General features: G+C 35.8%; 2 protein-coding genes across 7 annotated transcripts in view; one reads left to right on the top strand and one right to left on the bottom strand.

Moving 5' to 3' along the window:
* LOC111503012 (uncharacterized) overlaps nucleotides 1-25,688 on the top strand; it is an 86,647-nt gene that overhangs the window by 7,945 nt on the left and 53,014 nt on the right. Inside the window, exons 1-2 of one of the 3 annotated variants that reach the window (XM_023157206.2) lie at nucleotides 5,577-5,832; nucleotides 11,930-13,109. The exons of 1 other annotated variant lie outside the window; for it this stretch is intronic. In XM_023157206.2, the coding sequence (XP_023012974.2) occupies nucleotides 11,934-13,076 (1,143 nt within the window). In that variant the 5' untranslated portion in view covers nucleotides 5,577-5,832; nucleotides 11,930-11,933 and the 3' untranslated portion in view covers nucleotides 13,077-13,109. Of the gene's footprint in view, nucleotides 1-5,576; nucleotides 5,833-11,929; nucleotides 13,110-25,688 lie in introns of those variants that run through there. One more of the 3 variants, XM_023157207.2, reaches the window with a different exon arrangement.
* LOC111503011 (glycoprotein 3-alpha-L-fucosyltransferase A) overlaps nucleotides 1-25,688 on the bottom strand; it is a 46,183-nt gene that overhangs the window by 5,889 nt on the left and 14,606 nt on the right. For all 4 annotated transcript variants that reach the window (XM_074178825.1, XM_074178826.1, XM_074178827.1 and 1 more), the window contains exons 2-3: nucleotides 22,289-22,497; nucleotides 17,736-17,878 (exon numbers count right to left, since the gene is read on the bottom strand). In XM_074178825.1, coding sequence (XP_074034926.1) covers nucleotides 17,736-17,878; nucleotides 22,289-22,486 — 341 coding nt within the window. In that variant the 5' untranslated portion in view covers nucleotides 22,487-22,497. The remainder of the gene's footprint in view (nucleotides 1-17,735; nucleotides 17,879-22,288; nucleotides 22,498-25,688) is intronic.

The raw sequence follows: 25,688 nt of genomic DNA, 5'->3' as shown, positions 1-25,688 counted from the left end.
TTCTGTAGGACCTCGACGGCCAATCCAACGACCGGGAATAGTAGTATCCAAATAGTTTCTTACTTATCTGGAGTAATGTGGTGGTGCTCCATCTTGTTGGAATATATATCATATCGAATTTATTAGGATTCGCTTTGAAGATTTCAGTGATGAGAGGGTCAACAGTAGTTTCCAGCATATTCAAATACAGTTCCCCTGTTAAATTTTGACCAGTAAATAGAGGTCCTACAATATGGTTTCCCAATATTCTTACCCAAACGTTAATTTTTTCTGGTTATTGGGTATGTGTTTCCTGGAAAACGTGAGGGTTGGTGTCACTTCAATAACGGCATTTTGTCTGTGAACATTGCCGTTAAAAAAAATGTAAATTCGTCACTAAAACGAATATTGTAGAGATAGGTAGGATGCCTTTCAATGGTTTCCGTCATGATTTCGCAGAATTCTGTTCTTCGATTAGGGTCGTCTTCAAAAGCAAACTAAATTTCTCTGAAGAGGTGAAATACCTTGGTACTATCCTCGACAAGAAGCTAACATGGAACTCTCATCTACAGAGTAGAGCAAAAAGAGCATACGTGGCTTATGAGCAATGTCGCAGGACAGTGGGACGCGCATGGGGTCTTTCACCCCGTGTGGTCACCTGGATCTACACTGCAATAATAAGACCTATGTTAACGTATGGAGCCATTGCATGGGGACCGAAAGTTCTACAAGCAACGGCCATCCAAAAATTATATCAAATACAGCGACTGGCTTGTTTTAACATCACAGGAGCCATGAGAACAACACCAACCGCGGCAATGGAATTAATCACGGGTCTGACTCCTCTGGATCTGTACGTTATGGAGGTTGCGTTAATGGCCATGGTACGATTGCGCACGGCTGATGTAAATCTCGAAGTAGGAATGGGTCAATTGAGGCTGGGCCTATGGCGGGAAGCGCTCACTGCGCAACTTCTGCTGCAGGCAACAAGGATGCAATTGAACCCAAGTTTGTGTTTAATAAACCCTACAAAATACAAATTAAGCAGAACACAGAGTCAGATGCTACAAATGCAATACGGATTTATACAGACGGCTCAAAAACCAAAGAAGGCTCAGGATGTGGAGTGTACTCCAGGTCACTAAGCCTAAAAATTGAGTGGGGAATGGGAAGAAATACCAGCGTGGTCCAAACAGAACTGGCTGGTATATCAATCGCCACAAAAGAAATAACCAGGAAAGGAATTTCTGGCAAAAACATTCTGGTAGATAATAACACTATCCTGAGGTGGGTTAAAGGGCACGACAAGAGTAAAGGTAATCGCATTTCCGACTCTTTAGCCAAGAAAGCGGCTGGACTAAGAATTTTAAGACCCAGTGGCACCCACGGCCTGATGACTTCGACAATTGCGGAACTAGTCAAATGTTACACCCATGCTCAATCCTTAAAGAGATGGGATGAAATCAAAGGATGTAATCTTGCCAGGATCACCTTGGGCGACCCTGTGAAGCTGGCGCCGAAGAAATATCTGGTGATGACCAGGAAAAATCTACGCCTTACAGTAGGATTTCTGACTGGCCACTGTCAAGTAAGGAAACACCTACATAATATGGGGCTAGTAGACACACCTCTATGCAGGATGTGTGAACAGGAAGATGAGACTGTCAGGCATGTCCTGTGCGAGTGCCCGGAGTTATCGTCAATAAGAGAGCGTGTGTCCGGCGAGTCTTGGCCTACACCTGCCGATATAAAGGAGATGTCTCCCAGCGACCTGTCCACCTTCCTGGAAAGGACAGGATGGACGATGACCTAAGAGAACAACTCCTCGGGAGGATGTACAATGGGTCACATGTGGCCTAAGTGCGTGGGCTCACACTCACCCTCCCTACTCTACAGATACAGATAGGGTCATCTTCAATTAATTGGTGTACCATTTTGTACGGATTATACCTTTTCCTCTTCAAAAGTCTCCACACAGTAGAAGGAGATACCTCACAAACATTCGCGACGGAATAAGTAGACTATTCAGGATTTACTACCATCTCACCAATTATTTGCAATTGCTGTTCTTCCGGAATAGACGGATGACCTGGGGGCTTTTTGTTTTGTACACTACCGGTAGTTGTGAATTTGGATACAAGTTCCCCCAAATATTTTATACAGATAGGACGATTCGGAAAACGTTCATTGAAAATCCTGTCGGTCTCGTGAAAGTTACGCGTTGCACCGTAAATAAAAGTCACTTACATGTTTTCTTCCAATGGACTAGAATTGACCATTTTAGAGATTGTTGACATGGTACCTTTCTACTAGTAAAATTGAAAACTAAATGAGAATATTCTAACTGAACAATGATGTTCATTGTCGTAATGACATTTTTTGACGTTTTTATAAACAAAAATAACTCAATAAACCTTATAGGGTTGTTATATTTCTAGAAATATCGGTATTAATGTGTTTGTCTTCGGGACATTATTAAATGTTCCGCCATTTTGTAGGAGGTGAAGATATTGACTTCATATTCTAGGGTTGTGAAGTATTCGTCAGGAGCTTCAAAATGATGTCACAAGACTTCCCTTTCCATTTAATTTTTTTTCCCAGATGGCGCCCAGTTGCCATCTCGAAACTTTCATCTGTCAATTTCACTTCAAAATAAAGAGTTCATGCATTAATTTCATTATCCCAAATTTCAATTTTCTGAGTTTATCCGTTCAAAAAATAAAGGAGGGGATTTTAAAGAAATGCACCGTATAATAAAGTCAAGTTAGACAATTTTGCTTTCTGCTTCGATAAGTTTGCTGGGGGTTAAAATGGACACCAATATGTCTTGGCACAATCATGTCGCTGAAATTACAAAGGCTGCTTCTCAAAAGCTTGGAACACTGTTCCAAACAAGAAAACTGTATACACATACACCTCAACAACTTTTGATGCTTAATTGGTTAAGGCTTTCGTGGCCGAGATTTTCTGTGTTACTATCTTCATTCGGGTTTGAAGGTCATCATAGTTTGGAACTGCATCCTAACGTTTCGCCAGCACGAGTGGCTGGCTTCTTCAGAGGTTTATTCGTCTTGATCGGTGATCTTCATCGGTGAATCATCAAGGTGAATGAACCTCTGAAGAAGCCAGCCACTCGTGCTGGCGAAACATTGAGATGCAGTTCCAGACGGCCTTCAAACCCGAATGAAGATAGCAACACTGAACTTTTGATGCTTTATAAAGCTCAGATCAGACCTTCTTTGGAGTATTGTTCTCATGTATGGAGCTCCGCTGAAGCTGCTGGATTTTATCCAGAAAAGAGACATCCGCCTGATTGGAGACTTGAACATCACTGCAACCTTGATAGTCTGGAACATCGAAAGGTTGGGGATTTGTCTCTCTTCTATATATATTTTAACGGGAAGCTTTCAAGTGACTTGGCACATTTGATTCCTTCAAGAGCGGTACATATCAGAAATATGCGACGGACTGTGGTTGCTGATCGTTTTGAGGTTCAACTCAGTACACCTCGAACTTCACTGTTTAAGAACTCTTCCATCTGGAGAACTGTGTTTATGTGGAATAAACTTCCTGAGAACGTTTTTCCAAATGGATTTAATCTGGCGGAAATAATTCCAATCTTTATATCAGGGGACAGGGAAGATCTGAATAATTACCGTGGAGTAGCTCTCCTACCTATTTTATCAAAATTAGCTGAGAAAGTGATTTACCTTAGAATAATTAATTATTTCGAGAAGAACAGTTTTTTCTCAGAACATCAGTATGGTTTTAGGAAAGGAAAATCTACAGCTGAAGGAGTGAGAAGATTTGTTGAGTTTGTAGCCGATGGGTTTGAAGCCGCAACTCTCTCTCTCTCTGGCGGTTTTCGTTGACCTCCGTGTGATTGACTGTGTCAATAACACTATAGTAATTGACAAGTTAAAATTCTATGGATTTTCTGACTCCGCAATAAAACTGATGACCTCATATCTTCAAAATAGATCCCAAATAGTTCTCTGTAATAATCAGAGCAGTTCAAGTCTGATAATACGCAACGGTGTTCCACAAGGAAGCGTTTTGGGACCGCTATTGTTCTTGATCTATATAAATGACCTACCCAAAAGCATAAACGCATTAACAACCTTGTTTGCCGATGATGCTACCATCGCAACCAGAATCGAAAAGAATTTCACAAGAATTGATTAAATGATAAGATCGATCATCAATCAAGCTACTAAGCTTGAACACACGCAAGACTCAGACACTTACTTTCAATACCAAGCATACTGCCTATCAGAGCGTAAACTTTTTAGGACATATTATTGATCCCAAATTCAATTAACAAGCAATTTATCAAAAGCAATATTTGCAATTAGACGGATGAAATCGCTAGTGAACTTGGAGGCATCCATCTCAGCTTACCATGGAATGTTTCACTGTATTATGACTTACAGTCTAATTAACTGGGGCCAATCTTGCCACACTCAGTCGATATTTATTATCCAGAAAAGAGCCATTAGGGGTCTGGCCGGTATAACTCAAAATGAAAGCTGTAAACCATGGTTCATTAAGTTTAAAATACTCACACTTCCATCAGCAATTATTTACAACGAACTATTCTACGTAAAAACGCGCATGCATTTGTACACACTTAATGGAGATTCACACAATTATCTGACTAGAATGAGATCCCATATCGCTATTCCAAAAATCAGATTAACATCTACGAATAAAAAATTTATTGGTATCAGATTATTCAACTCTCTACCAGACTTTATCAAAGAAGCTCCAATAGCCATTTTTCAAGCAAAACTGAAAACTCACTTACAATGCTCTGCCTATTACGACATCTCTGAATTTAGATTTCCTTAATGTTAGTTAATAAACTGTGTGTAACATTATTGAACCCATTTTAACAAATATGTAAATAAATTTTATAAATTTTGAAATTTGGAATCCAAAAAACAGTGACGTGAAATCCAATATGTATATTTTATTCATAAACAAATTTCATTTAGATTTAGGATTAGGTGTAGTCAATGACTTGTCAAAACACTATGTCGTGTATTACTGACCAATAAAGTACAATACAATACAATACAATACAATACAATACAATATCCAGCAATTCAAACCAATGTGAATCGCTCTTTCGCACAGGCACCGCTCTGAGAACGCCTTAAGGATTTTCCTGTAGTGTTTGGTGTTTTGTCTTTAAAAAAATATATCAGTGCATTTTTTGTTCTGTAAGACGTTCTAAAATCATATTTATTTCCAATTCATTTTATTTTTTTCAGGTAGTACTGTAAAGTACTCCTTTAAGGTTGTGAATGGTGTCGATGGTTGTTGAGTCGGTGATTGTTGAATTGCTGACTGTTGAATTGGTGTTTCTGTTTGTAGAACTAGTCATTCAACAACTGAATTGGTACTGATGAACAGAACATTTTTATTCAAGAAAAATATATATTAAATTCACTCAATAATTTATCACGCTAAAGTAGAAGTGTGCATCCTTTTACACGTGTAAAAAGTTCACCACAACAATTGTTTTTAATCAATTCGCAAGTTTATTTGAGTAAAGTCCAGAATAAAAAATGTTGAAAAAGTGTTGGAAATATTACTTGTTTCATTACTTCAAAGTATACGTGCTGTCTTCATACCTGTAGAAACTTTACAAATCGGTAGACTAATCGGCCGCTTCTTACCTGTCCAACCACAAAAAAAACTGCAGCTGCGCAAATGTATGTGATTTTTGAAGGGGTCGTCTCTGGGTTATAGCACAGAATTATTGTTTGTTATTTTGCAGTTATAGCACGTTTATATTATTAAGTTTACTTCTATTTCGAGGACGTGTACGTTCTGTATTACTGTCAGGTGAGTACTACTTATATAAAAATACGGTAAATTTTCGTTATGTGGACACCCGGCGATTTTGAAAAAATTTTTGACTGTACTTACGTATTTTGATGCGTTGATTACGAATCCGAAAGGAAAAAGCGGCGCTCTCCCTTATTTAAAAAGTTACGGCCCTTCAAAGTTCAGAAAAGGGCAACTTTTCAGCCTTCTTTTTCACTAAATAAACTATTTAAAAACACAAGCATTTATTCACTAGGTCACCTTTACACCTTATTCCTCCTTCTTTAACACTTTTCACTTCAATAATCAACATTTTTCGGTAAATTTTCGTTATCTGGACACCCGGCGATTTTGAAAAATTTTTTGACTGTACTTACGTATTTTGATGCGTAGATTACGAATCCGAAAGAAAAAAGCGGCGCTCTCCCTTATTTAAAAAGTTATGGCCCTTCAAAGTTCAGAAAAGGGCAACTTTTCAGCCTTCTTTTTCACTAAATAAACTATTTAAAAACACAAGCATTTATTCACTAGGTCACCTTTACACCTTATTCCTCCTTCTTTAACACTTTTCACTTCAATAATCAACATTTTTCTTATAAAAATATTAAAAAATGTACGGAGCTGCTTTTTGGTTACATATCACTGTATTTTACGTTTTTAAGGTTAATGATATGGTTGGTACGACTGATGCAGTCCATATTCCTGAAGTAAAGTTTTTCATAAGAAAAATGTTGATTATTGAAGTGAAAAGTGTTAAAGAAGGAGGAATAAGGTGTAAAGGTGACCTAGTGAATAAATGCTTGTGTTTTTAAATAGTTTTTTTTAGTGAAAAAGAAGGCTGAAAAGTTGCCCTTTTCTGAACTTTGAAGGGCCGTAACTTTTTAAATAAGGGAGAGCGCCGCTTTTTTCTTTCGGATTCGTAATCTACGCATCAAAATACGTAAGTACAGTCAAAAATTTTTTCAAAATCGCCGGGTGTCCACATAACGAAAATTTACCCATTTTTCTTATAAAAATGTTAAAAAATGTACGGAGCTGCTTTTTGGTTACATATCACTGTATTTTACGTTTTTAAGGTTAATGATATGGTTGGTACGACTGATGCAGTCCATATTCCTGAAGTAATTCAAATGTTTTTTACCTTCATTCTTTAGATCGTAAATTGGTTTTTGGTGGTGTATTACGAATTTGAAATAGTAGGTGACGGCAAATACCAACCGCTTTTTTCTGAAATGTCACTAGTAATTAACCTAAAAATAGAATAATGTCACCAGGAGAAGCATTCGTTTTTAAATTAAGTTTTTTATAAGAAACATGTTGATTATTGAAGTGAAAAGTGTTAAAGAAGGAGGAATAAGGTGTAAAGGTGACCTAGTGAATAAATGCTTGTGTTTTTAAATAGTTTATTTAGTGAAAAAGAAGGCTGAAAAGTTGTCCTTTTCTGAACTTTGTAGGGCTGTAACTTTCTAAATAAGGGAGAGCGCCGCTTTTTTCTTTCGGATTCGTAATCTACGCATCAAAATACGTAAGTACAGTCAAAATTTTTTTCAAAATCGCCGGGTGTCCACATAACAAAAATTTACCAAAAATACATTGTATTTTTGTATTTTCTATACTTCAGTCACATCTCAATTAAATCCATGTATGATTGAAATATACATATTTTGTTTTTAACCTAAAATAGCTATTTCCTTTTCATGGTCCTAGGGCAGGGTAGGCGAACCTTTATGCATCAACGTGCCATTTTTTCTAAAGAATGTTTAATGAGGTTTTAGACGTGCCATCAAATAATTTTGATTTTCTGATTATTTGGAAAATAATAATAAATACTATCAAAACTCTTTATTTGCTACAAAAAGGTACATTTTGCAATGTTTTTATTACACACGTAATTTAAATTATTGTAAAATTAGTGTGACTTCTGTTGTTGCAGGTTAGGTGACAATTAACATTAGGGTTGTAGGATGTTACTTTTAGCAGAATGCATGTGAACTGGATTAATCTGTCAAACGGTTTCCAACCGGGTTTTTAATGTTATTCATCTCTGAAAATAAGACTCGCAGGCATAGGTAGATGAAAACATTGTTAAAATAGCATGAGCCAGCTTCTTCAAATAGCTAAATGTGTCTGGTAACGCATTCCATGTTTCCATAATTTTGTTATTAGCATTTTTACCTAAATCTTCCTGTTTCAATTCATTTCAACTCTTTCCTTGTTTCAATAAATTTTTGAATCCTTATTGAACTAGATTGGAAATCAGTCAGCTGCATTTCAAATTCTTCAATTTCCAACCAATCGAATTGGGAGAAGTTCAGTTTGTGAAATGACGTCACATCAGGGTACATAATAAACTAGAGTATTTCCGACAATTCTTTGAACTGAGAAAATCTCGCTGAAAATTCCTTGATTGAAGAATCAATCACAGAAATAAATTATTCAGTAAATTTTTCTCTGTCTGATGTCTCGTGAATATCAAAATCGTTGATATATTTTTTCAAGTTTGGAAAATACTTGTAGTTTCTTGTGATAATATCATTCCTGAAAACTTGCAGTTTACCCTCAGAAGCGTGAATGAGATCTATCATGACAATAATTGTTTTGTTTGTCCCTTGAAGGTTCACGTTTATTGTATTTAAATGTTGGCATATGTATGTAAATAGCATCAATTTTGAAAGCCACATAACGTCCAACAACTGTGGGTATTGTTTAATTTTTCCCCCATTTTGCAGAAACAGTCTGATCTCTTCCAAGAAATCAACAAATCTTTTAATCTTCATTCTCTATATTTTTCAGGTGTTTTGTAATTGGAATGAACTTGCTTTCATGTAGCAACTCACCATGTTTCAAGGATTCTAATTTATTTTTAACTATTTTTCTATGTCCTCACGTTTCATTGTTGTGAAACAGATATCAGCTTCTATCAGGTCTCGATCAAATTTGAACAGGTTTCGATCAGGTTTCAATCAGATTTGAACTGGTCAAGAACAACTCTCAACAGATATTGATTTGGTGCGGTTGTTTGAACTAATTTTTGTTCTTGAATGTGTGTGTATGAAGTAATCGAGCAATGGCATTTGCAACCGCGTATGTTGACTGTTTATTTCTGTCTTTCAATGCACTTGCAAATAATTTTTTTTGCTCTGCTTCGCTTTTTTGACTAACAGATTTGTGATTTGTTTCAAATGCCGTTTAACAGACGATGTTCTAAATACCACTGTTACAGAACATAAAACACACACCGCTTTGTCACCTTTACTAATCATGCCGTATTTCTCAGTCCACCAAGTTTGAAATTCTCGATACTCTTACCACCGTATAGAAGTAAACACAAGTAAATTCACTCCTGTCGGTCTCTTTGACGGGGCAGGCTGAGAGCTGTCGTGCACCTCTGCACGAAGTTCGATCAAAATATAAGTGACCATGATCTGACTTCATCATTGCTACGAGGAGCTCACAATATCTCATATGATTGTGAACTGTTTAGGAATTGATAAAAATAAGACAAGGTGGTGAAATAAACGTATATTTTAAAAAGTAAGATTATACAATTTAGGTCAGAAACTTATGCTGATCTATTCTAAAGTTTTTTTCAGAATGATGGATTTTTGATTTTTTCAACATTTGTTTTCAAATTTCTATTGGCAAATTTCAAAGTATAATGAATTCTTACCCTTGCGAGATGAGAAAATAAATAATCCTAAGGTAAATTATCACAAGGGTGAGAAATGTTGATATTTGAAAATATTGTTTTGAGCTGGTTGCCTATGAATTCATATGGCACACAAATTATTGTTCATACAAACACTTTATCCATTTTTTCAATGAATGTAGCCGTCCCTATTGCTGCTGATGGTATCTGATTGAAACTGGCATAAGTATTCATCGCTGTAGCTACCGAATGACTGAAAAGTTGACTGGCTAATTTAACCTTCATCTTTTGAAAGTTAGTTGAAAATGAATGAGAATCAGTAAGTTTGGGTGCCGGTCTATATTGCTTTTCCTTATCCAAGTTGTCAAGTTGTCCAAGATGACTTTTGTTCGTTGTAAATTCATCAAATTTCAAAAAGTCATCCAAAAAATGGTTTCTTCTACATTTCAGCAAATGAGAAGTATAAAAAAGTAAAAATTTTTTTCTCATCAACAAAGAAATATGGCTGTTATACAGTCACTTTGACATCTTATCTGGCAAGTGTATAAAAATTAAAACCTAAATCTGAAATGATCCCCCTAACTCTCAATCCAATTTTTTGATAATTGCCTAACAGCTTCAATCAGAATACTTTCTATATTCAGTATTGATGTGGATGAATTGGTAAAAAGTATGCAACAGTGGGCTCCAAAAAATGTTATTTGAATATACATTTGATACTTTACTTTTGCAAAGATTTCAGTGGAAGTAATATTTTTCACAAATACATGCTAGCCAAATCAAAAAATGTGGTTCAACCATTATTTTCCTTTGTGGATTTCCAGTGGAACTCCGATTGTTTTACCATTTTTGCTGCTTATATATGGTCTATAACAATTTATTTTATAATTTTCGTTATATGTCCATTCCTTCAATCTTACATAATAAATACTAGAAAAACATACCTTTTTTCGTCAGTTGACATCACCTTGCAAATTACAGCACAGCTCGACACTTGTTCATTTTGAAACTAGACACGAATTTTACACAAATACAAAACCACCACTTACAACGACTCACTCTGTAATAATAGTCCATGCCTCAACTTGGCTCGCTTGGTATATGCATCAGATTAGTCGGTTGCGCTGTAGGTCCACTGAGCATAAATTTCGAGGTGGGGAATCTTGACCCAAATATGGCGGAGAGTGAACTTACTTGTGTTTACTTCTATACAGTGCTCTTACGGTGACGTTAATGTTGAATTTGAAAGAACTTGTGAGAAATACTTATACATGCAATAGGATAATTTGACACTGCAGATGTGACTAATTGAAAATGTCATGAAACAAAAAATTTGCTTACATCTATCAATTTGCAGCGGTTATAGCCGCTTCACTTCACTATGTCGGCTAAAAAAGCTTTTTGAGCTGCTAAAAATTGGTGGACGCATGCAGTGTCGCAGAATTCCATTCTTGCACGATCTATCAACATGTGTACAAAGTTTTGTTGATCTCTTTAATCGCGTCGAGATCTTTTGATAAATCAAAACCGAATCGATGACTTATTTTCTTATTTCAAAAAATAAGATGAATTTTAAATGTTGTGACCAATCAACCGACAACTGCGGTAGCAGAAATTTGGGAAGCTAACCTGAAATGCCATCGGAAAACGAATCCACATGTTTCTAGAAACACATGTCAAACCACCAACACTGACATAAAAACTTGGCAAGTTGACTTGGGTGTCACACCAATAGGTGGTTCCACTTATGTTTCGCTTGCGTTTACGCAGCTATTTTTATCAAGTACTTTCTTGGTTTTTCTCATTTTGTCTTCAATCGAGGACCGCCTGCCCGGTACTGACGATGCCCAATAGGTGGCTTTTAAATTGAAATCAATATGGGAATGATCAAAAAGTACTAATCTATTTATTTTTTGATTTTCATGGAATTATTTTCCAGCAGCTTTACTGCAGTAACCTTTCTAGATTATATATATATATATATATATATATATATATATATATATATATATATATATATCTGACATCTCAACTGTTTTTGAGCTGTTTTTATTCCATTTTTGGCATAAAATTTGATGCAAATTCTTTGATCCATTTTTCTCGATAGCATAAAATCTCCGAACACACGAAATACTTTCAACTTTTATGCCTCTCACCAACAAACAAAACATGCTAAACAGCTGAAACTGTGAATACTGTTCGAGACGGGTGTGCCAGCATAAAAAAATTGAAAAAAACGCTAATCGAATGTACATAGCCCTCGAAATTCAAACGTTCATCTTATTTTTTGAATAGACCCCGTACATTATGGTGTCTATGAATATTTAAACTGTCACGAAATCTCCGCTTGGATAGGTACTTCTGAATAAACTACCAGTTTTTGATATTATTGTATCCTGTTTTTTTTTTATTTCGCGTATTTAGAAATGATAATTACCTCTTCTTTCACTTTTTTTATTTTTACAGCAAGATGTCTCAACTTCTTAAATTAACCGAAGATACTCTAAGGACATTGAGATGCGCTTTATGTTACTGCTATTTGTCAGTCTCACCTATAATAATCATATCCGAGAATGGTCAAGAACAGAAGTGTGGAAGATGCAAAGACATAACGCCAAACAATAAAATAAATCAGAAGAACGTTGCTTTCGAAAACTTGATGAAACTAGTTTTGTTTCCATGTACTTTTCCCGATTGTGAAGAAAAACTAACCTGGGAGAATGTGGAAGCCCATGAGAAAGAATGTCGGCATAGAACTATTAAATGTCCTATTCACTCGAACTGCAATGACCTCATCAAAATTGAGAATATCGAATTCCATTTCGAAAATTCCCATGGTGGGTATCTGTTCCGCGATACGATTTCTGACCTTACCATGAAATTTGGGGACTATTCGGTTGCCTTATTAATCAAAGACAAAATACCGTTTTTGCTTCAGAGAAAAGTAGACGAATCATATTGTCACTTTCATATTTTCTCATTGAAACCGAAAACGGATTATTACTTCGAGATAAAAATGAGCTCGCCCAAGACAAATGGCTTTTCCCTGCTCTATGTAGACGACGTTACATTTTATGAGGAAAGAAAACACTGCATGAAATGCACTTCAGGACGTTGCAATGAGAAATATCACGTTTATTGCAATGCCTACAGAAAATATGTAAAAAAAGAAATAATGACTAACAAAATCGAGCCCCAATTGGCCAAAAGTTTCTTGCGGTCCGATGTCTTCACTCTAACGGTGAATCTCTTCAAATACGATTCCAAACCAGGTGACGAACAAGATGAGTTGACTGCCGAAGAAATCTCAATTTGCAACAGTAATAATGAAAAACTCATGCGACAATTGTTGCAGTGCCCCGTTTGTATGGAATTGATGACAGCGCCCATTTTGACATGCAAAACCGGGCATCACATCTGCAGCAGCTGTAGAAAGAGAATATCGGTATGTCCATCTTGTGGTTCGTCTTTCAGGGACTCTAGAAACTATGGTTTGGAGGAATTGGCTCAAATGGGAGAGCTGTTTTGTGAGAACCAGCCGAAGGGATGCAATTTCATAGGAAACGTTGATAGTATTATTAAACATTTGGACGCATGTGATCTCTCGGATTGAGTTTTTTCAAATAATTAATTGATAATTTAATGAATGTTTTTCGTTAATAAATATTTTGTCAAAGGACCTGGTTTTTATGGGCTAGTGATCAAGGGCGCACCCAATAGCAGGGGAGCCTACGATGCAAAATGGGGATTTACTCGAGCGTCATTGAGACATATTAGGTTGCAAAGCTTAGAAGATAAGAAGAAAACATTTTATATAATATATACCTTTTCATCGGTGGGGGAAGCGACTATAGATTTTTAAATAAGTAAAAAATACTGTTGCATGGACATACTCGGGCGTGTCAGATATTGATAGCATCAATGTGCTACGTATTTTTAATAATGTTTGTATGTTAATCTGATCATTTGCATGATGTGGGTGGTTTTACGTAAGGGTTAAAGTGAAAAGAAAAAAAATTTAATCGAGCGCGTCAGATTTTCTAAGGGGGTGTTAAGTGCAACAAAAAAAGCTCTCATTCAATAATTTGACGATTTCGATCTGTCGCAAACTCGCGGTCATTATTATAATGTGCAAAAAAATTCGCCATTTTGAAATACTCGAGCGCGCCAGATTAAGATATATATGGTTCATCTTTATGTTTTAGACGTGCTGTCTCATAATCTGACAATTATCTAGAGGGATTCGCTTAATCTGACAAAAACAATATTTAAAAAAAAATATTTCATTGAACTCAATTAATTGAAAAGCTCAGGCAATAGCATGCAAATAAATAAGTGTATGTTTTTTAAGTAGAATACTTGTATTTATAAGAAAGTAATTTTGAAAAAATGCTCGAAAAATTTAATTTTTTATAATCGATTGATGAAGAAAAGAGAAATGAAACTTTCTTTGTTTTTTAACACTTTTATTTGTAACTAACGTTGCTGCAGTTTCGTCCTATAAGGATATTTTCAATCTTATATATTGTATAAGTTTGAAAATGTCCTTATATCTAATATATAAAAATGAATGTTTGTTGGTTGGTTGGTAAGTGATAAACTTCTACATCGCTCAACCGATCGTGATGAAACTTGACATGTATAAGTAATTTTGCATAGGCTATCAGTTTTTCTGTAACTCGCCACTAGATGGCGCTGTAGAACAATTCTTTGAAAGCACTGTTCTATAACGCTGCGCACGCCTAAGTTCGTTAATTCTGATTCTCCCAAAACATTGAAACAGCAGCGATACATCAACATAGTACTAGTATAGTTTGAAAATGTCCTTATAGAACGAAAATGCAGTAATGTTAGTTACAAATAAAAGTGGTAAAAAACATAGAAAGTTCAATTTCTCTTTTCTTCAGTATGATTTCCTACCACGTAGTAACGGCTACATCCATCAATTAATTAATTAATTATTCATCATCTTCATCACGAACAAGTCTCTGTGATCATCTGTGATGGCGTCATGGTAACATAATTCAGAGTGGGGACAGAGTGAGAGAGTAATAGATAGAGAAAAAGTGAATAGAGAATAGAGGAATAGAAACTCGAGAGGGAAATATAGGTATCACACAGCTGCACGCATTAAACTTTATCGACGAATTTTTGTTATTTCGGCTTGCGGAAATCGTCAGATTATATATTTTTCGTTATCCTTGAATTATTTTCTTCAAAATAAAAAAAATTAGCTACGCTCGAGAATGTCGAAATGACGTTATTTTTTTACAACTTTTCTGCCCTCCCCTTTCTTTACGTCACTCTCAAATTGTCAGATTACTGGAATATACACTTTTCAGCTGGTAATTAACTCATCCTACCTTAATCTGACGCGCTCGAGAATTTCTGATGATCAATTTTTTTTTCCTAATCTGATCTTTTATCCCTCACAGGCGGCCTTATATATGGGGCTCATATTTGGTGGAGGTACTTAACCGGGTACAAGGTATCCCCCTGAATATTAATCTGCCGCGCTTTAGTAAATCCCGAAATCTCCACTTGGGCTCCCCTATTACAAGGGGGGTTTCAAGTTGCAACCTCCCCAGAGATTCGAATAAATCAAGGACCTTCCGAATAATTTTTCAGCTTTTAGTGCATTATCCTTTTTTTTTCAATGAAACCGTTCAACTTTAAATTTTTTTACTTATTTTGTTTTCAAGTTTTCAGTTTCTAATTTTGTTACTCAGTTCCTTTCGTTCTGTTTAGTTCATTTAGTGCCTCAGTATTCAAGGTTTATTTTCCGGCAATTTGTTACAATCTAAGTCCTCGACAAAGAAATGGCAGTAGCTGCCTTTCTAGACGTCGAAGGTGCATTTAATAATGTCTCCACGGAGTCACTTATAGACACACTGGAAAAAAAGGTGTACCAGCGGTCGTGTGTCGATGGATAAAAGCCAGCCTAGAAAGAAGGATGATATATATATATATATATATATATATATATATATATATATATATGATATATATATATGATATATATGATATATGATATATATATATATATATAAGAGCCTTGAACATCGTCGGCAGAGGGTGCGAACATGAGAACCGCTCAATGAATGATCAATAAACCACTCTCGTGGTGTTCACAAGGAAAATAGTGATGAGAGGACTAAAACCACCAATAATTAATGAAGTGGATATCCCGTTTCGATCACAGGCTAACCTCCACATCCAAAAACACAGCACATAACGACAGGATGGCCCTGGGAATCTGCAGAAGAATGTGCGGGAAAAACTAGGGGCTGAACCCAAAAATGACACTCTGGTTATATACATGGGTAGTGAGACCCATGATAACATACGGTGTAGTGACTTGGTGGACAAGAACAAGGCAATCGGGTACAGCTAGGCTATTAGGCGGCATACAAAGGGTGGCGTGTCTGAGTGTCGCGGTAGCCATGAGAACAACCCCAAGTGCAGCACTTGAGGTCCTACTTGGACTTCCACCATTTCACATCTACATACAAAGAGAAGCAGAGGCAAACCCCAATCAGCCAGTCACACGGTGCAGAATACTAGAAACTACAATAATCTGATGGCAGATCCAATACTAGGAATGCCCGTGGATAACACAGTTCCGCAGTACAACTCTCAAAAACATTTCAAAATCATCATACCAAGTAGAGAGGACTGGCAAAACGGCCCACCGGTAAAAGCGGAATAAACTTAGTGTACAGATGACTCAAAGACATAAGTAGGAGTGGGAGCCGGTATATAAGGAGACAGAGCAAAGAGGAGAATCGCACTCAGCCTCGGACATATTGCAACTGTGTTCCTGGCAAAAGTAGCGGTCATCGAACACTGTACAGGGGAAATAAACAGGCAGAAGATCACAAATAAAACCATTGTCACTTTCTCCAAAAGCCAGGTGATTGCTCAAGATGTTGGAGCCTTCTAAATATTTGAGGATATGGTGGTTTACAGCTTTCTCCATGATTTTTGATATCACTGAAAGCGGCTGATCAACATCCAACTCTACGATTACTGACTCAACATCCACCGACACCTTTCACAACTAGCGTTATACCTTCCATTCCAGGACTATCTAAAAAGATAAGACGAATTTGAGATAGGTATGATGTTAGAACTTCTTTCAAAATAAAAAATACACTGAGATCTATGCTCACACATACAAAACCCAACAACACTGAAGAAATAACAAAAAATTGCATTTATGAGATACCTTCTTCTTGTGGTAAAAGTTATATTGGTGAAACTTGGAGACTACTGAAAGTGCGTGAGAATGAACATCGAGATTACACAAAAATAGACAATTGACAGGATCTAAATTGTCAGAACACATTTTAAAATAAGACGGTGAACATAGAGTTGAACAGAACAAGACGTGAATGATTGCCAATGAACCCCACTTTGACAAACGTAAACTAAAAGAATCAGCGTATATTCTCATCTCTGGAGAGATGAGAATATACGCTGCTTAGAAATAGCTCCTTAGAAATAGATCGTACCCGTCTTGAAGAAAAATTTAGATGGTGGCGAAATGGCAACAGACTGATATCGGAGAGCACCTTGTATTACATCGAATGTTTCAGTAGTCAATCAACAACATTGACATAATTCACATTTCAAAACTCCTTTGACATCTGTCAAAAAATTTGAGAAATAAATGATCGGCAAAGGAATAACTGCATATTATATATTTGAATGTTTTGTCTATTTCTGAAGACGGAGGCAGATTTTGGCCTTCGAAACGATAAGATAAGTATTGCATTATTTCTTAGCATTTTTTTGATAGGCAAAATTGTTAAATACGACGAGATACTGATAAATACAACATTTTTCTTTGTGAAAAATACTTTTATTTAACGCAGAAAAATTACGATGAAAAATATGTTCTTCTTTGGTACAATGAATTTCTGAAGGTCCGATAGAATTTCAGAATTTGGTACCTGTTTCCATTATGTTAAAGAACCAATATTACAAGATGTTTTAGGAACGAAATACAGGAATTTGAATTTTCAATAATTATAGTAACTGTTTGAATAATGTTTTACTAAAAAATAATGATCTTGCCTCCAATCATTGTAACACGTAATCGCGAAATCAACAGTTGTGAAATTTAAGGTCTGTATCAAGTTGCACCTTTCCATAAGTTTCGGATGAATTGAACAGTACATTTTTTCTATATTGATTTTACTATAATATCGTGATCAAAAAACAGATGAAAAATACTGTTGGTATTTCATTCGAAACTTTATTTACTCACCTTTCATTGGAAAATCTTTTCAGATGCCTACTTTCTATGGTTGGTCCATATTTCCATACAAGAATCTGAAACGTTTTATCCGATGATATGGCAGGTTCTTCTTCGCCTAAGAATAAGATACGTCCCAACTTCGATAGATTTTTCTGAAATTTTTTGAGATTCGAGTTACATTAACAAATGAATATTGCCAACTTGTTCATCATTAGGTTAGTCAGTATACCTATTGAGTACATCATCAAACAGTGCATTTCTTTAATGTCCCCCCCCCCCTTTTATTTTTTGAACGGGTCAACTCAAAAATTTAAATTTGGGGTAATGAAATCAATGCATGAATACTTTATTTTGAAGTGAAATTGACAGATGAAACTTTCAAGATGGCGACTGGGCGCCATCTGGGAAAAAATTAAATGGAAAGGGGGGTCTTGTGGCACATATTTTTGAAGCTTCTGGTAAATGCTTCACAACTCTAGAATACATTGACTTTTAAATACATAATATGAAGTAATAAGATGCTCGAAATGGTTGCCTTGAACTTCTTGACATATGAACAGCCGATATTTCACGCCGAACATTTTCGAATACAGTAACGTCAATATCTCTACAAATATTTATTTTTCTCTGCCGTATATCTAATATTGAAGCAAGTTCAGTTTCGTACACCTTTTCCTTCAAATAGCCCCATAAAAAAAGTACAAAGGTGTTGAATCTGGCAAGCGGGCTGGCCATTGTGTAGGACCTCGACGGCCAATCCAACGACCGTGAAAAGTAGTATCCAAATAGTTTCTTATTTTAATTAATAAATAGAGGTCCTACCATATGGTTTCCCAATATTCCTGTCCAAACGTTAATTTTCTGTGGATATTGAGTATGTGTTTCCCGGAAAACGTGAGGGTTCGTGTCACTTCAATAACGACAATTTTGTCTGTGAACGTTGCCGTTTAAAAAATGTACATTCGTCACTAAAACTAATATTGTGGAGATAGGTAGATGCATTGCAATGGTTCAGTCATGATTTCGCAGAATTCTGTTTTTGGATCAGGGTCATCTTCAGTTTAGGTGTACCATTTTAATTTTATATGGATGATACCTTTTCCTCTTCAAAAGTCCCCACACAGTAGAAGAGATACCTTAAACATTCGCGACGGAATAAGTAGACTGTTCAGGATTTACTACCATGTCGCCAATTATTTGCGATTGCTGTTTTTCCGGAATGAACGGATGTCCTTGGGGCTTTTTGTTATCTACACTACTGGTAGTTGTGAATTTGGATACAAGTTCCCTCAAATATTTTCTACAGATAGGACGATTCGGAAAACATTCATTGAAAATTCTTTCGGTCTCGTGAAAGTTACGCGTCGCACCGTAAATAAACATCGCTTTAATTTTTATCTTCCAATGGACTAGAATGGTCAATTCTCGTCCATTGGAAAAAATGAAGCGATTTTTATTTACGGTGCGACACGTAACTTTCACGAGACCGAAAGGATGTTCAATGAATGTTTTCCGAATCGTCCTATCTGTATAAAATATTTGGAGGAACTTATATCCAAATTCACAATTACCGGTAGTGTACAAAACAAAAAGCCCCCAGGTCATCCGTCCATTACGGAAGAACAGCAAGTGCAAATAATTAGTGAGATGGTAGAAAACCATTGCAAGGCATCCTACCTTTCTCCACAATATTTGTTTTAGTGCCAATGTACCTTTTTTTTAAATGTTCACAGACAAAATTGCCGTTTTTGAAGTGACACCAACCCTCACGTTTTCCGGGAAACACATACCTAATATCCAGAAAAAATTAACGTTTGGGCAGGATTATTGGAAAACCATATTGTAGGACCTCTTTTTATTGGTCAAAACTTAACAGGGGAACGGTATTTGAATATGCTGGAAACTACTGTAGACCCTCTCTCACTGAAATCGTCGAAGCGAATCCTAATGAATTCGATATGGATATTGTATTCCAACAAGAAGGAGCACCAGACAATAAGAAACTATTTGGGTACTACTTTTTCCGGTCGTTGGATTGGCCGTCGAGGTCCTACAGAATGGCCAGCCCGCTCGCCATATTTGACACCTTTGGACTTTTTTTATGGGGATATTTAAAGCAAAAAGTGTACGAAACTGAACCTGCTTCAATTATGGATATACGGGAGAGAATAATAAATATTTGAAGAGATATTGACGTTACTATGTTCGAGAATGTTCGGCGTGAAATATCGGATAGGCTGTTCATATTTCAAGAAGAAGGCAACCATTTCGAGCATCTTCTGAACTGACCTCAAGCTTATTACCTCGTATTATGTAGGTAGTTAAATGTCAATGTATTCAGGCAATTATGAAAAGTTCACCCATTTTGTAGTTCTTGAAGATATTGACATTATTTTCTAGGGTTGTGAAGCATTTGTCAGGAGCTTCAAAAAGATGTGTCACAGGACCCCCCTTTCCATTTAATTTTTTTTCCAGATGGCGCCCAGACATCTTGAAAGGTTCATCTGTCAGTTTCACTTCGAAATAAAATATTCATGCATTAATTTCATGATCCCAAATTTCAATTTTTTGAGTTGACCCATTCAAAAAATAAAAGGGGGGGACATTAAAGGATTGCTCTGTACATACCCAAAAGTGAAAATAGCATAACATTCATCTATCGGGAGACATTTTTCATTTTTTTTCACGAGATCAACTGCATCCATTTTTTAAAAGTCCTTAGTATTGAAAAGGAAAAGCGATTACCTTCAATTTATTTCAAGGATTGGATTGCAACCCGCCATGAGGGTAGATGTATCAAAATTGAAAATATAACCAAAAGATATCTTCCTCGATATAAAAAATAGGCAGATACGAGCAATTTTTTTATACAGGGCTATTCAAATTCGTTTCTGCACATGGGGATCTCGTAAACGGTAAGAGATAGAGTATCGGTTAAATTGTGTCAAAGTTGTGTAATTTAGAGACCTCTTTTGGTTCTGGAGATATACAGGAAAAACAAAAAAATCCCAAATTATTTTTTTGCCTATATCTTCTTTATTCGCAGACATATTTAAAATCTGTCTACGTTTTTCTATCGGCACCTGATGTGGGCTATCAGAATATGTCCATGAATCTTTTATATAGGGTGTCATTTTTTTTCATTTTCAGGTACCTATTCATATTTTTTCATATTTCCATTGCTCTGAGCGTTTTCTACAATGAATTTCGAATAAGAAAACCTTTCATGATTATCTGGAACATATCTACAAAAAATATGTTATATGTGTTTTGATGAGCAGAAAAAGAGATGATAGTAATAATAACATCCGATACGAACACTTTAATTGTAATGAAAATTGAAATGAAGTAATTTATATACACAAAAAAATTAATGGCGCAATAAATGTTCGAATTGGAGTCTTTCTATTTCGAGACAAATAATGGGCCAATGAGATGGCCTGCAAGATCACCAGATCTTACTATTTTGGACTATTTTCTATGGAAGACTCGATATTGAGAATTTTGAATGATTTCGCAACAATGCTGCGAATAAGTGTATTAAGGGCAATAAATAATGTGAGAAACCGAGTTCAAAAATGTCTTGAAATGTCCTTCCAATTCCAATTCGAACATTTATTGCGCAATTAATTGTTTTGCGTATATAAATTCAATTTTCATTACAATTAAAGTGTTTGTTTTGGATGTTATTATTGCTGTCATTCCTTTTTCTGCTTATTAAAACACATATTTATAATATATTTTTGATATAGATTTGTTTCAAATAATCATAAAAGGTTTTCTTATTCGAAGTTCATTGTAGAAAAAGCTCAGAGCAATGGAAAAATATGAATAGGTACCTAAAAATGAAAAAAAAAACTCTCGAAAAACACTACGGTACATAGCAAAACGTGAAAGTTGCTATTATGTTTTTATTCAACTCAGTCAACCAATTTCCAGGGCCGTAATTTAAAAGGGAATAATTCACACAATTATAATCAAATATTACCGAAACATCTCGAAATATAAAATTGAATTTAATTTCTCAGTATGAAGTGAACGTCGACGAAACAAAAACTACAACAAAAAATACAGGCCCGTATTTAAAAATTCAAAGATGGGGGTGGCCCAAGTCAGATGACACCCTGTATAAAGGATTCATGGACACATTCTGATAGCCCACATCAAGTGCTAATAGCAAAATGTGGACAGATTTTCAATATGTCTCCGAATAAAGAAGAAGAAAAATAATTTCTGATTTTTTTGTTTTTTCCTATATATCTCCAGAACCAAAAGAGCTATATTCGATTTTTTACATCATTGAATAGGCCTTTAAAATACGCAACTTTGCCACAATTTAACCGATACTCTATCTCTTATCTTTTACGAGATCCCCATGTACAGAAACGAATTTGAATAGCCACGTATATCAATTATCAAAAATTGGCCCAGTTTCGATTCTACTGGCCCACCCTTTATAACCGCCATAGAAGCAATATTTACTGGATTGAGGGTATTAATCAGCAGATCAAATAGGGACGTACTAACATGTTTAGTATGCTGTGGGATAGAAAAACTCTGACCTCATTTTGTCTGAGCTCCATCCATTTTTGAACAGTTGAGTCAGCGTCATCATCATATTTATCGCCTATGACAATATATTCGTACTTTATTCGAAATGGTTGTAGATTTTGAGTTCGTAAAAATAAACATATTGTCACAATTACAGCCACCGTAATTAAAATGGCAATCCTTTTCTGTAATATGACAATCCTTCTCATAATGGCATCATCTGAAAGGAAAAATACGTTTTGATTAAGTCATCTTCATGAAGAAAATGGTTAACACTGCCAAGTTGAAGAATATGAAAGAAACTTTTATTTCTGAACAGCGAACAGAACCCGAAATGTAACAGTGGGATCATAACCCAAAACTCAAGTTATTTGCCCAGAAACTAAAGTTTATTTTCAACAAGTTCTTCATGCTCTGACATATCCTTCAAGCCAGAGGAATAAAAAAATCGACAAGGTTTTGGTGCAGGTCTCATCTGCCGGCACTTCATTGTTGAAATCATAAAAAAATATTCTCATGGCTATATCTGTTGATACAGGGTGTTTTTTGTGACTGTTAGCTGTGTGAGTTTTCGAATTTTTGAGTTGTCGTAACTTTGTTAATAATGAATATTTTTTCATGAAATTTAGGTCACACCTATTTAGAGGCACTCTGAATCCAGTGGTGTAGTGATTTTTTCAATAAAAAAATCGCTAATAAAAAATCCCGATTTTCGACTAAGAAAAAATATCGTAGTATGCCCTGAAACTTTGATAAAAATATTAAAATCGATTTACAAGTTCAAATTTTAGGGGGGCGTTTCCATTAAAAATGAGTCACACTGTATATATCTTTTTTTTTCATTCGTGAAAGCCATTTTTCGCCAAAAATTCAATGACTTTTACAATAACAAAATGTCATTGAGTATAACAATTTGAAAGCCTATTATGATAAGAATTAATTTTTTTCAATGTCTCCAATTTTTCGAGAAAGAACGATAACTCATGATATATCATTGAGAAGGTAAAATCTGGTTCTATTCAAAACAGAAAGAATCTAATGTAGCTTCTATAAGAAAAAATAGAGTCAGGTGAGAATCGAATTTGAAACACCCTGTATACCCCACGTAATCACTACTGAGAGCTACTTTCCCAGGTAAAAAAACTATTGTGATAGCGAAACATTCCGTGATATTTTTTCAAATGAAGTTTGAGAAGATCAAATCGTTTTTTGTAGTTTGTGAAAGTATTCCATGATATTCAATTAAAAGATATTTAATTTTTGGAATTTTTAGTAATTCCTCAACATTGTAAGCAATTGAAATTCAATTTAAAGTGTTTGCTTTTTCTCTTGTATTCACGAGTATTTAATGACAAATTACGTGATTGTTTTTTGAGCTGAAACAATCATGTTCAGTTTTTTGATGTTTCAAGTTTCTTCTCAGCTTCATTGAACGACTTTTTTGAATGTAATTTTCCGAAATTTGTTCAACAAGTAGCATTTTTTTAAATTCACGAATAAACTACTAATATTGACAGGAAATTGTTGAATGTATTGAATATTTGGATGACATAGACATACTTTAGACGTACTTTATTTACATGTGATGCACTATTGAAACCTTTGGTGTAGTAATTAATATTACTGGAGTTTTTTCCCAACACCAACACCGTGTGATCGAAACACACTTTGGCGTGTGTTTCGATCACCAAGTGATCATCTTCAAGCGGAACATTAAACTGGAAAAACCTGCAAGGCTAACCATATTTATACTATACAGGTATACCATACAGGTGTACCACACATAAGACATAATTTAAGACACCTTTGGTGTCTTAAATTAATTTTACAATTTGCCGTATCTATTAGACGTATTGTAAAATTAATAAATTAACGTAAATATGTTAGTATCAATTATGCTGGTAGAATCTCCGAGAATATTAAAAATTATCTTTCAAAATTCAATTTACAAACATCCTACACATCCAACGGAAATTTAGGAAACATATTACACACATCGGAAAAGTCTAGGGATATTTTGAAAAATGGCAATAATTTTTTTAGATCGCTTTAGGGAAAAAAAGTTGACGGGTGATTATTAAACGAATGTAACTTACAACAAAATTTAATAAATGGTCAAAAATACTGAGTGCGCATATAAGCAAAACTAAAAAAAATATGGCTCTTCTTTGGCACCCCGAAAAAAAATCATAATACAAAAAAAATTGGAATCAGTACAAAGTATGGCCTCCACGCTGGTTTATTACGACCCTACATTTATCGTGCATCGACAAAATGAGATTGTCCATGTCTTCTTGAGGTACATTTGCCCATTCAGCGATTAAAAGCTCTCTCAATTGAAACGTTGTGTGAATGTTCCCCATATGCGGAGTAATTCCTCGTTGAAGCATGTCCCACACATGCTCGATGGGATTCAGGTCCGGTGATTGTGCTGGCCATGGCAATACATCAACTCCTTCGTTGGTGAGCCAGTCACTAGACGCCCGACATGTGGACGAGCATTATCGTGCATTAGGTGGAAGTTTTCACCAACAGCACCAGCAAACGGACGGACGATAGGTAGAAGAATGGTGTCGAGTTATTGTCGAGCTGTGAGGGAGCGATTTGGAAAAACGAGATCGGTTCTGCCGCCGATCATGATTCCGCCCCATAGCATTACTGTCCACCTCTGTATGTGTGGACTTCCTGGACGTGTCTCAAACGTTCATTATTTCCAGGTAGTCTCCACAGTCTTACTTGACGAGAATCTGGATGAAATCCAAATCTGGATTCGTTTGTAAATTAAACTGTGGCTCAATCATTTGCATCCCAGTTTTGATGTTCTTGACACCATCCTAATGTTCTACCGCGATTGCCTCTCGACAAAGGTGGACATCTAAGTAGCCTTCTGTTGTGGAGATCTGCTTCATGCAGTCGATTTCTGACAGTATCACGACCAATGGTTACCTGGTGCGTCTGCTGCAACACGTTAACCAACTCAGGTGCTGTGATTGTCGGTTGTCTTCTTGCGGTTAAGACCAAAAATCGGTCTTGAACTGCAGTTGTAGCGCGTCCTCGCCCTGGATGTTGTTCGACTGGACTGCCAGTTTCACGGAAACGCCGCCACAATCGACTGATAACATTTTGGGAGACCCCCAAACGAAGAGCTACATCATTTTGTCGCATGCCACCTTGAAGAAGCCCTACAGCTCTATTCATTTCAGCCAATGGTAAGTGATGGCGTTCCATGTTAAAGCACAATATTTCCAGTTCAATTGCTGAGCAAGAACTGCATAGAATGTACAAACTCGACACTTTCAGAATATTCATTTTTAGCCGAAAACCTACAGTTTTAAAAAAACCTGATAAAAGATTAGTTACCGTTTTTGTAGGCTTTATTCAACCCATAGAAATCCACAGGGTGGTCGAGTG

Source organism: Leptinotarsa decemlineata, unplaced genomic scaffold (assembly GCF_025532065.1).
Source record: "Leptinotarsa decemlineata unplaced genomic scaffold, Ldec_3_MD MMD2_tig00004307_RagTag_RagTag, whole genome shotgun sequence".
Classification (NCBI taxonomy): domain Eukaryota; kingdom Metazoa; phylum Arthropoda; class Insecta; order Coleoptera; family Chrysomelidae; genus Leptinotarsa; species Leptinotarsa decemlineata.
This window is presented reverse-complemented; position numbering and strand designations above follow the sequence as displayed.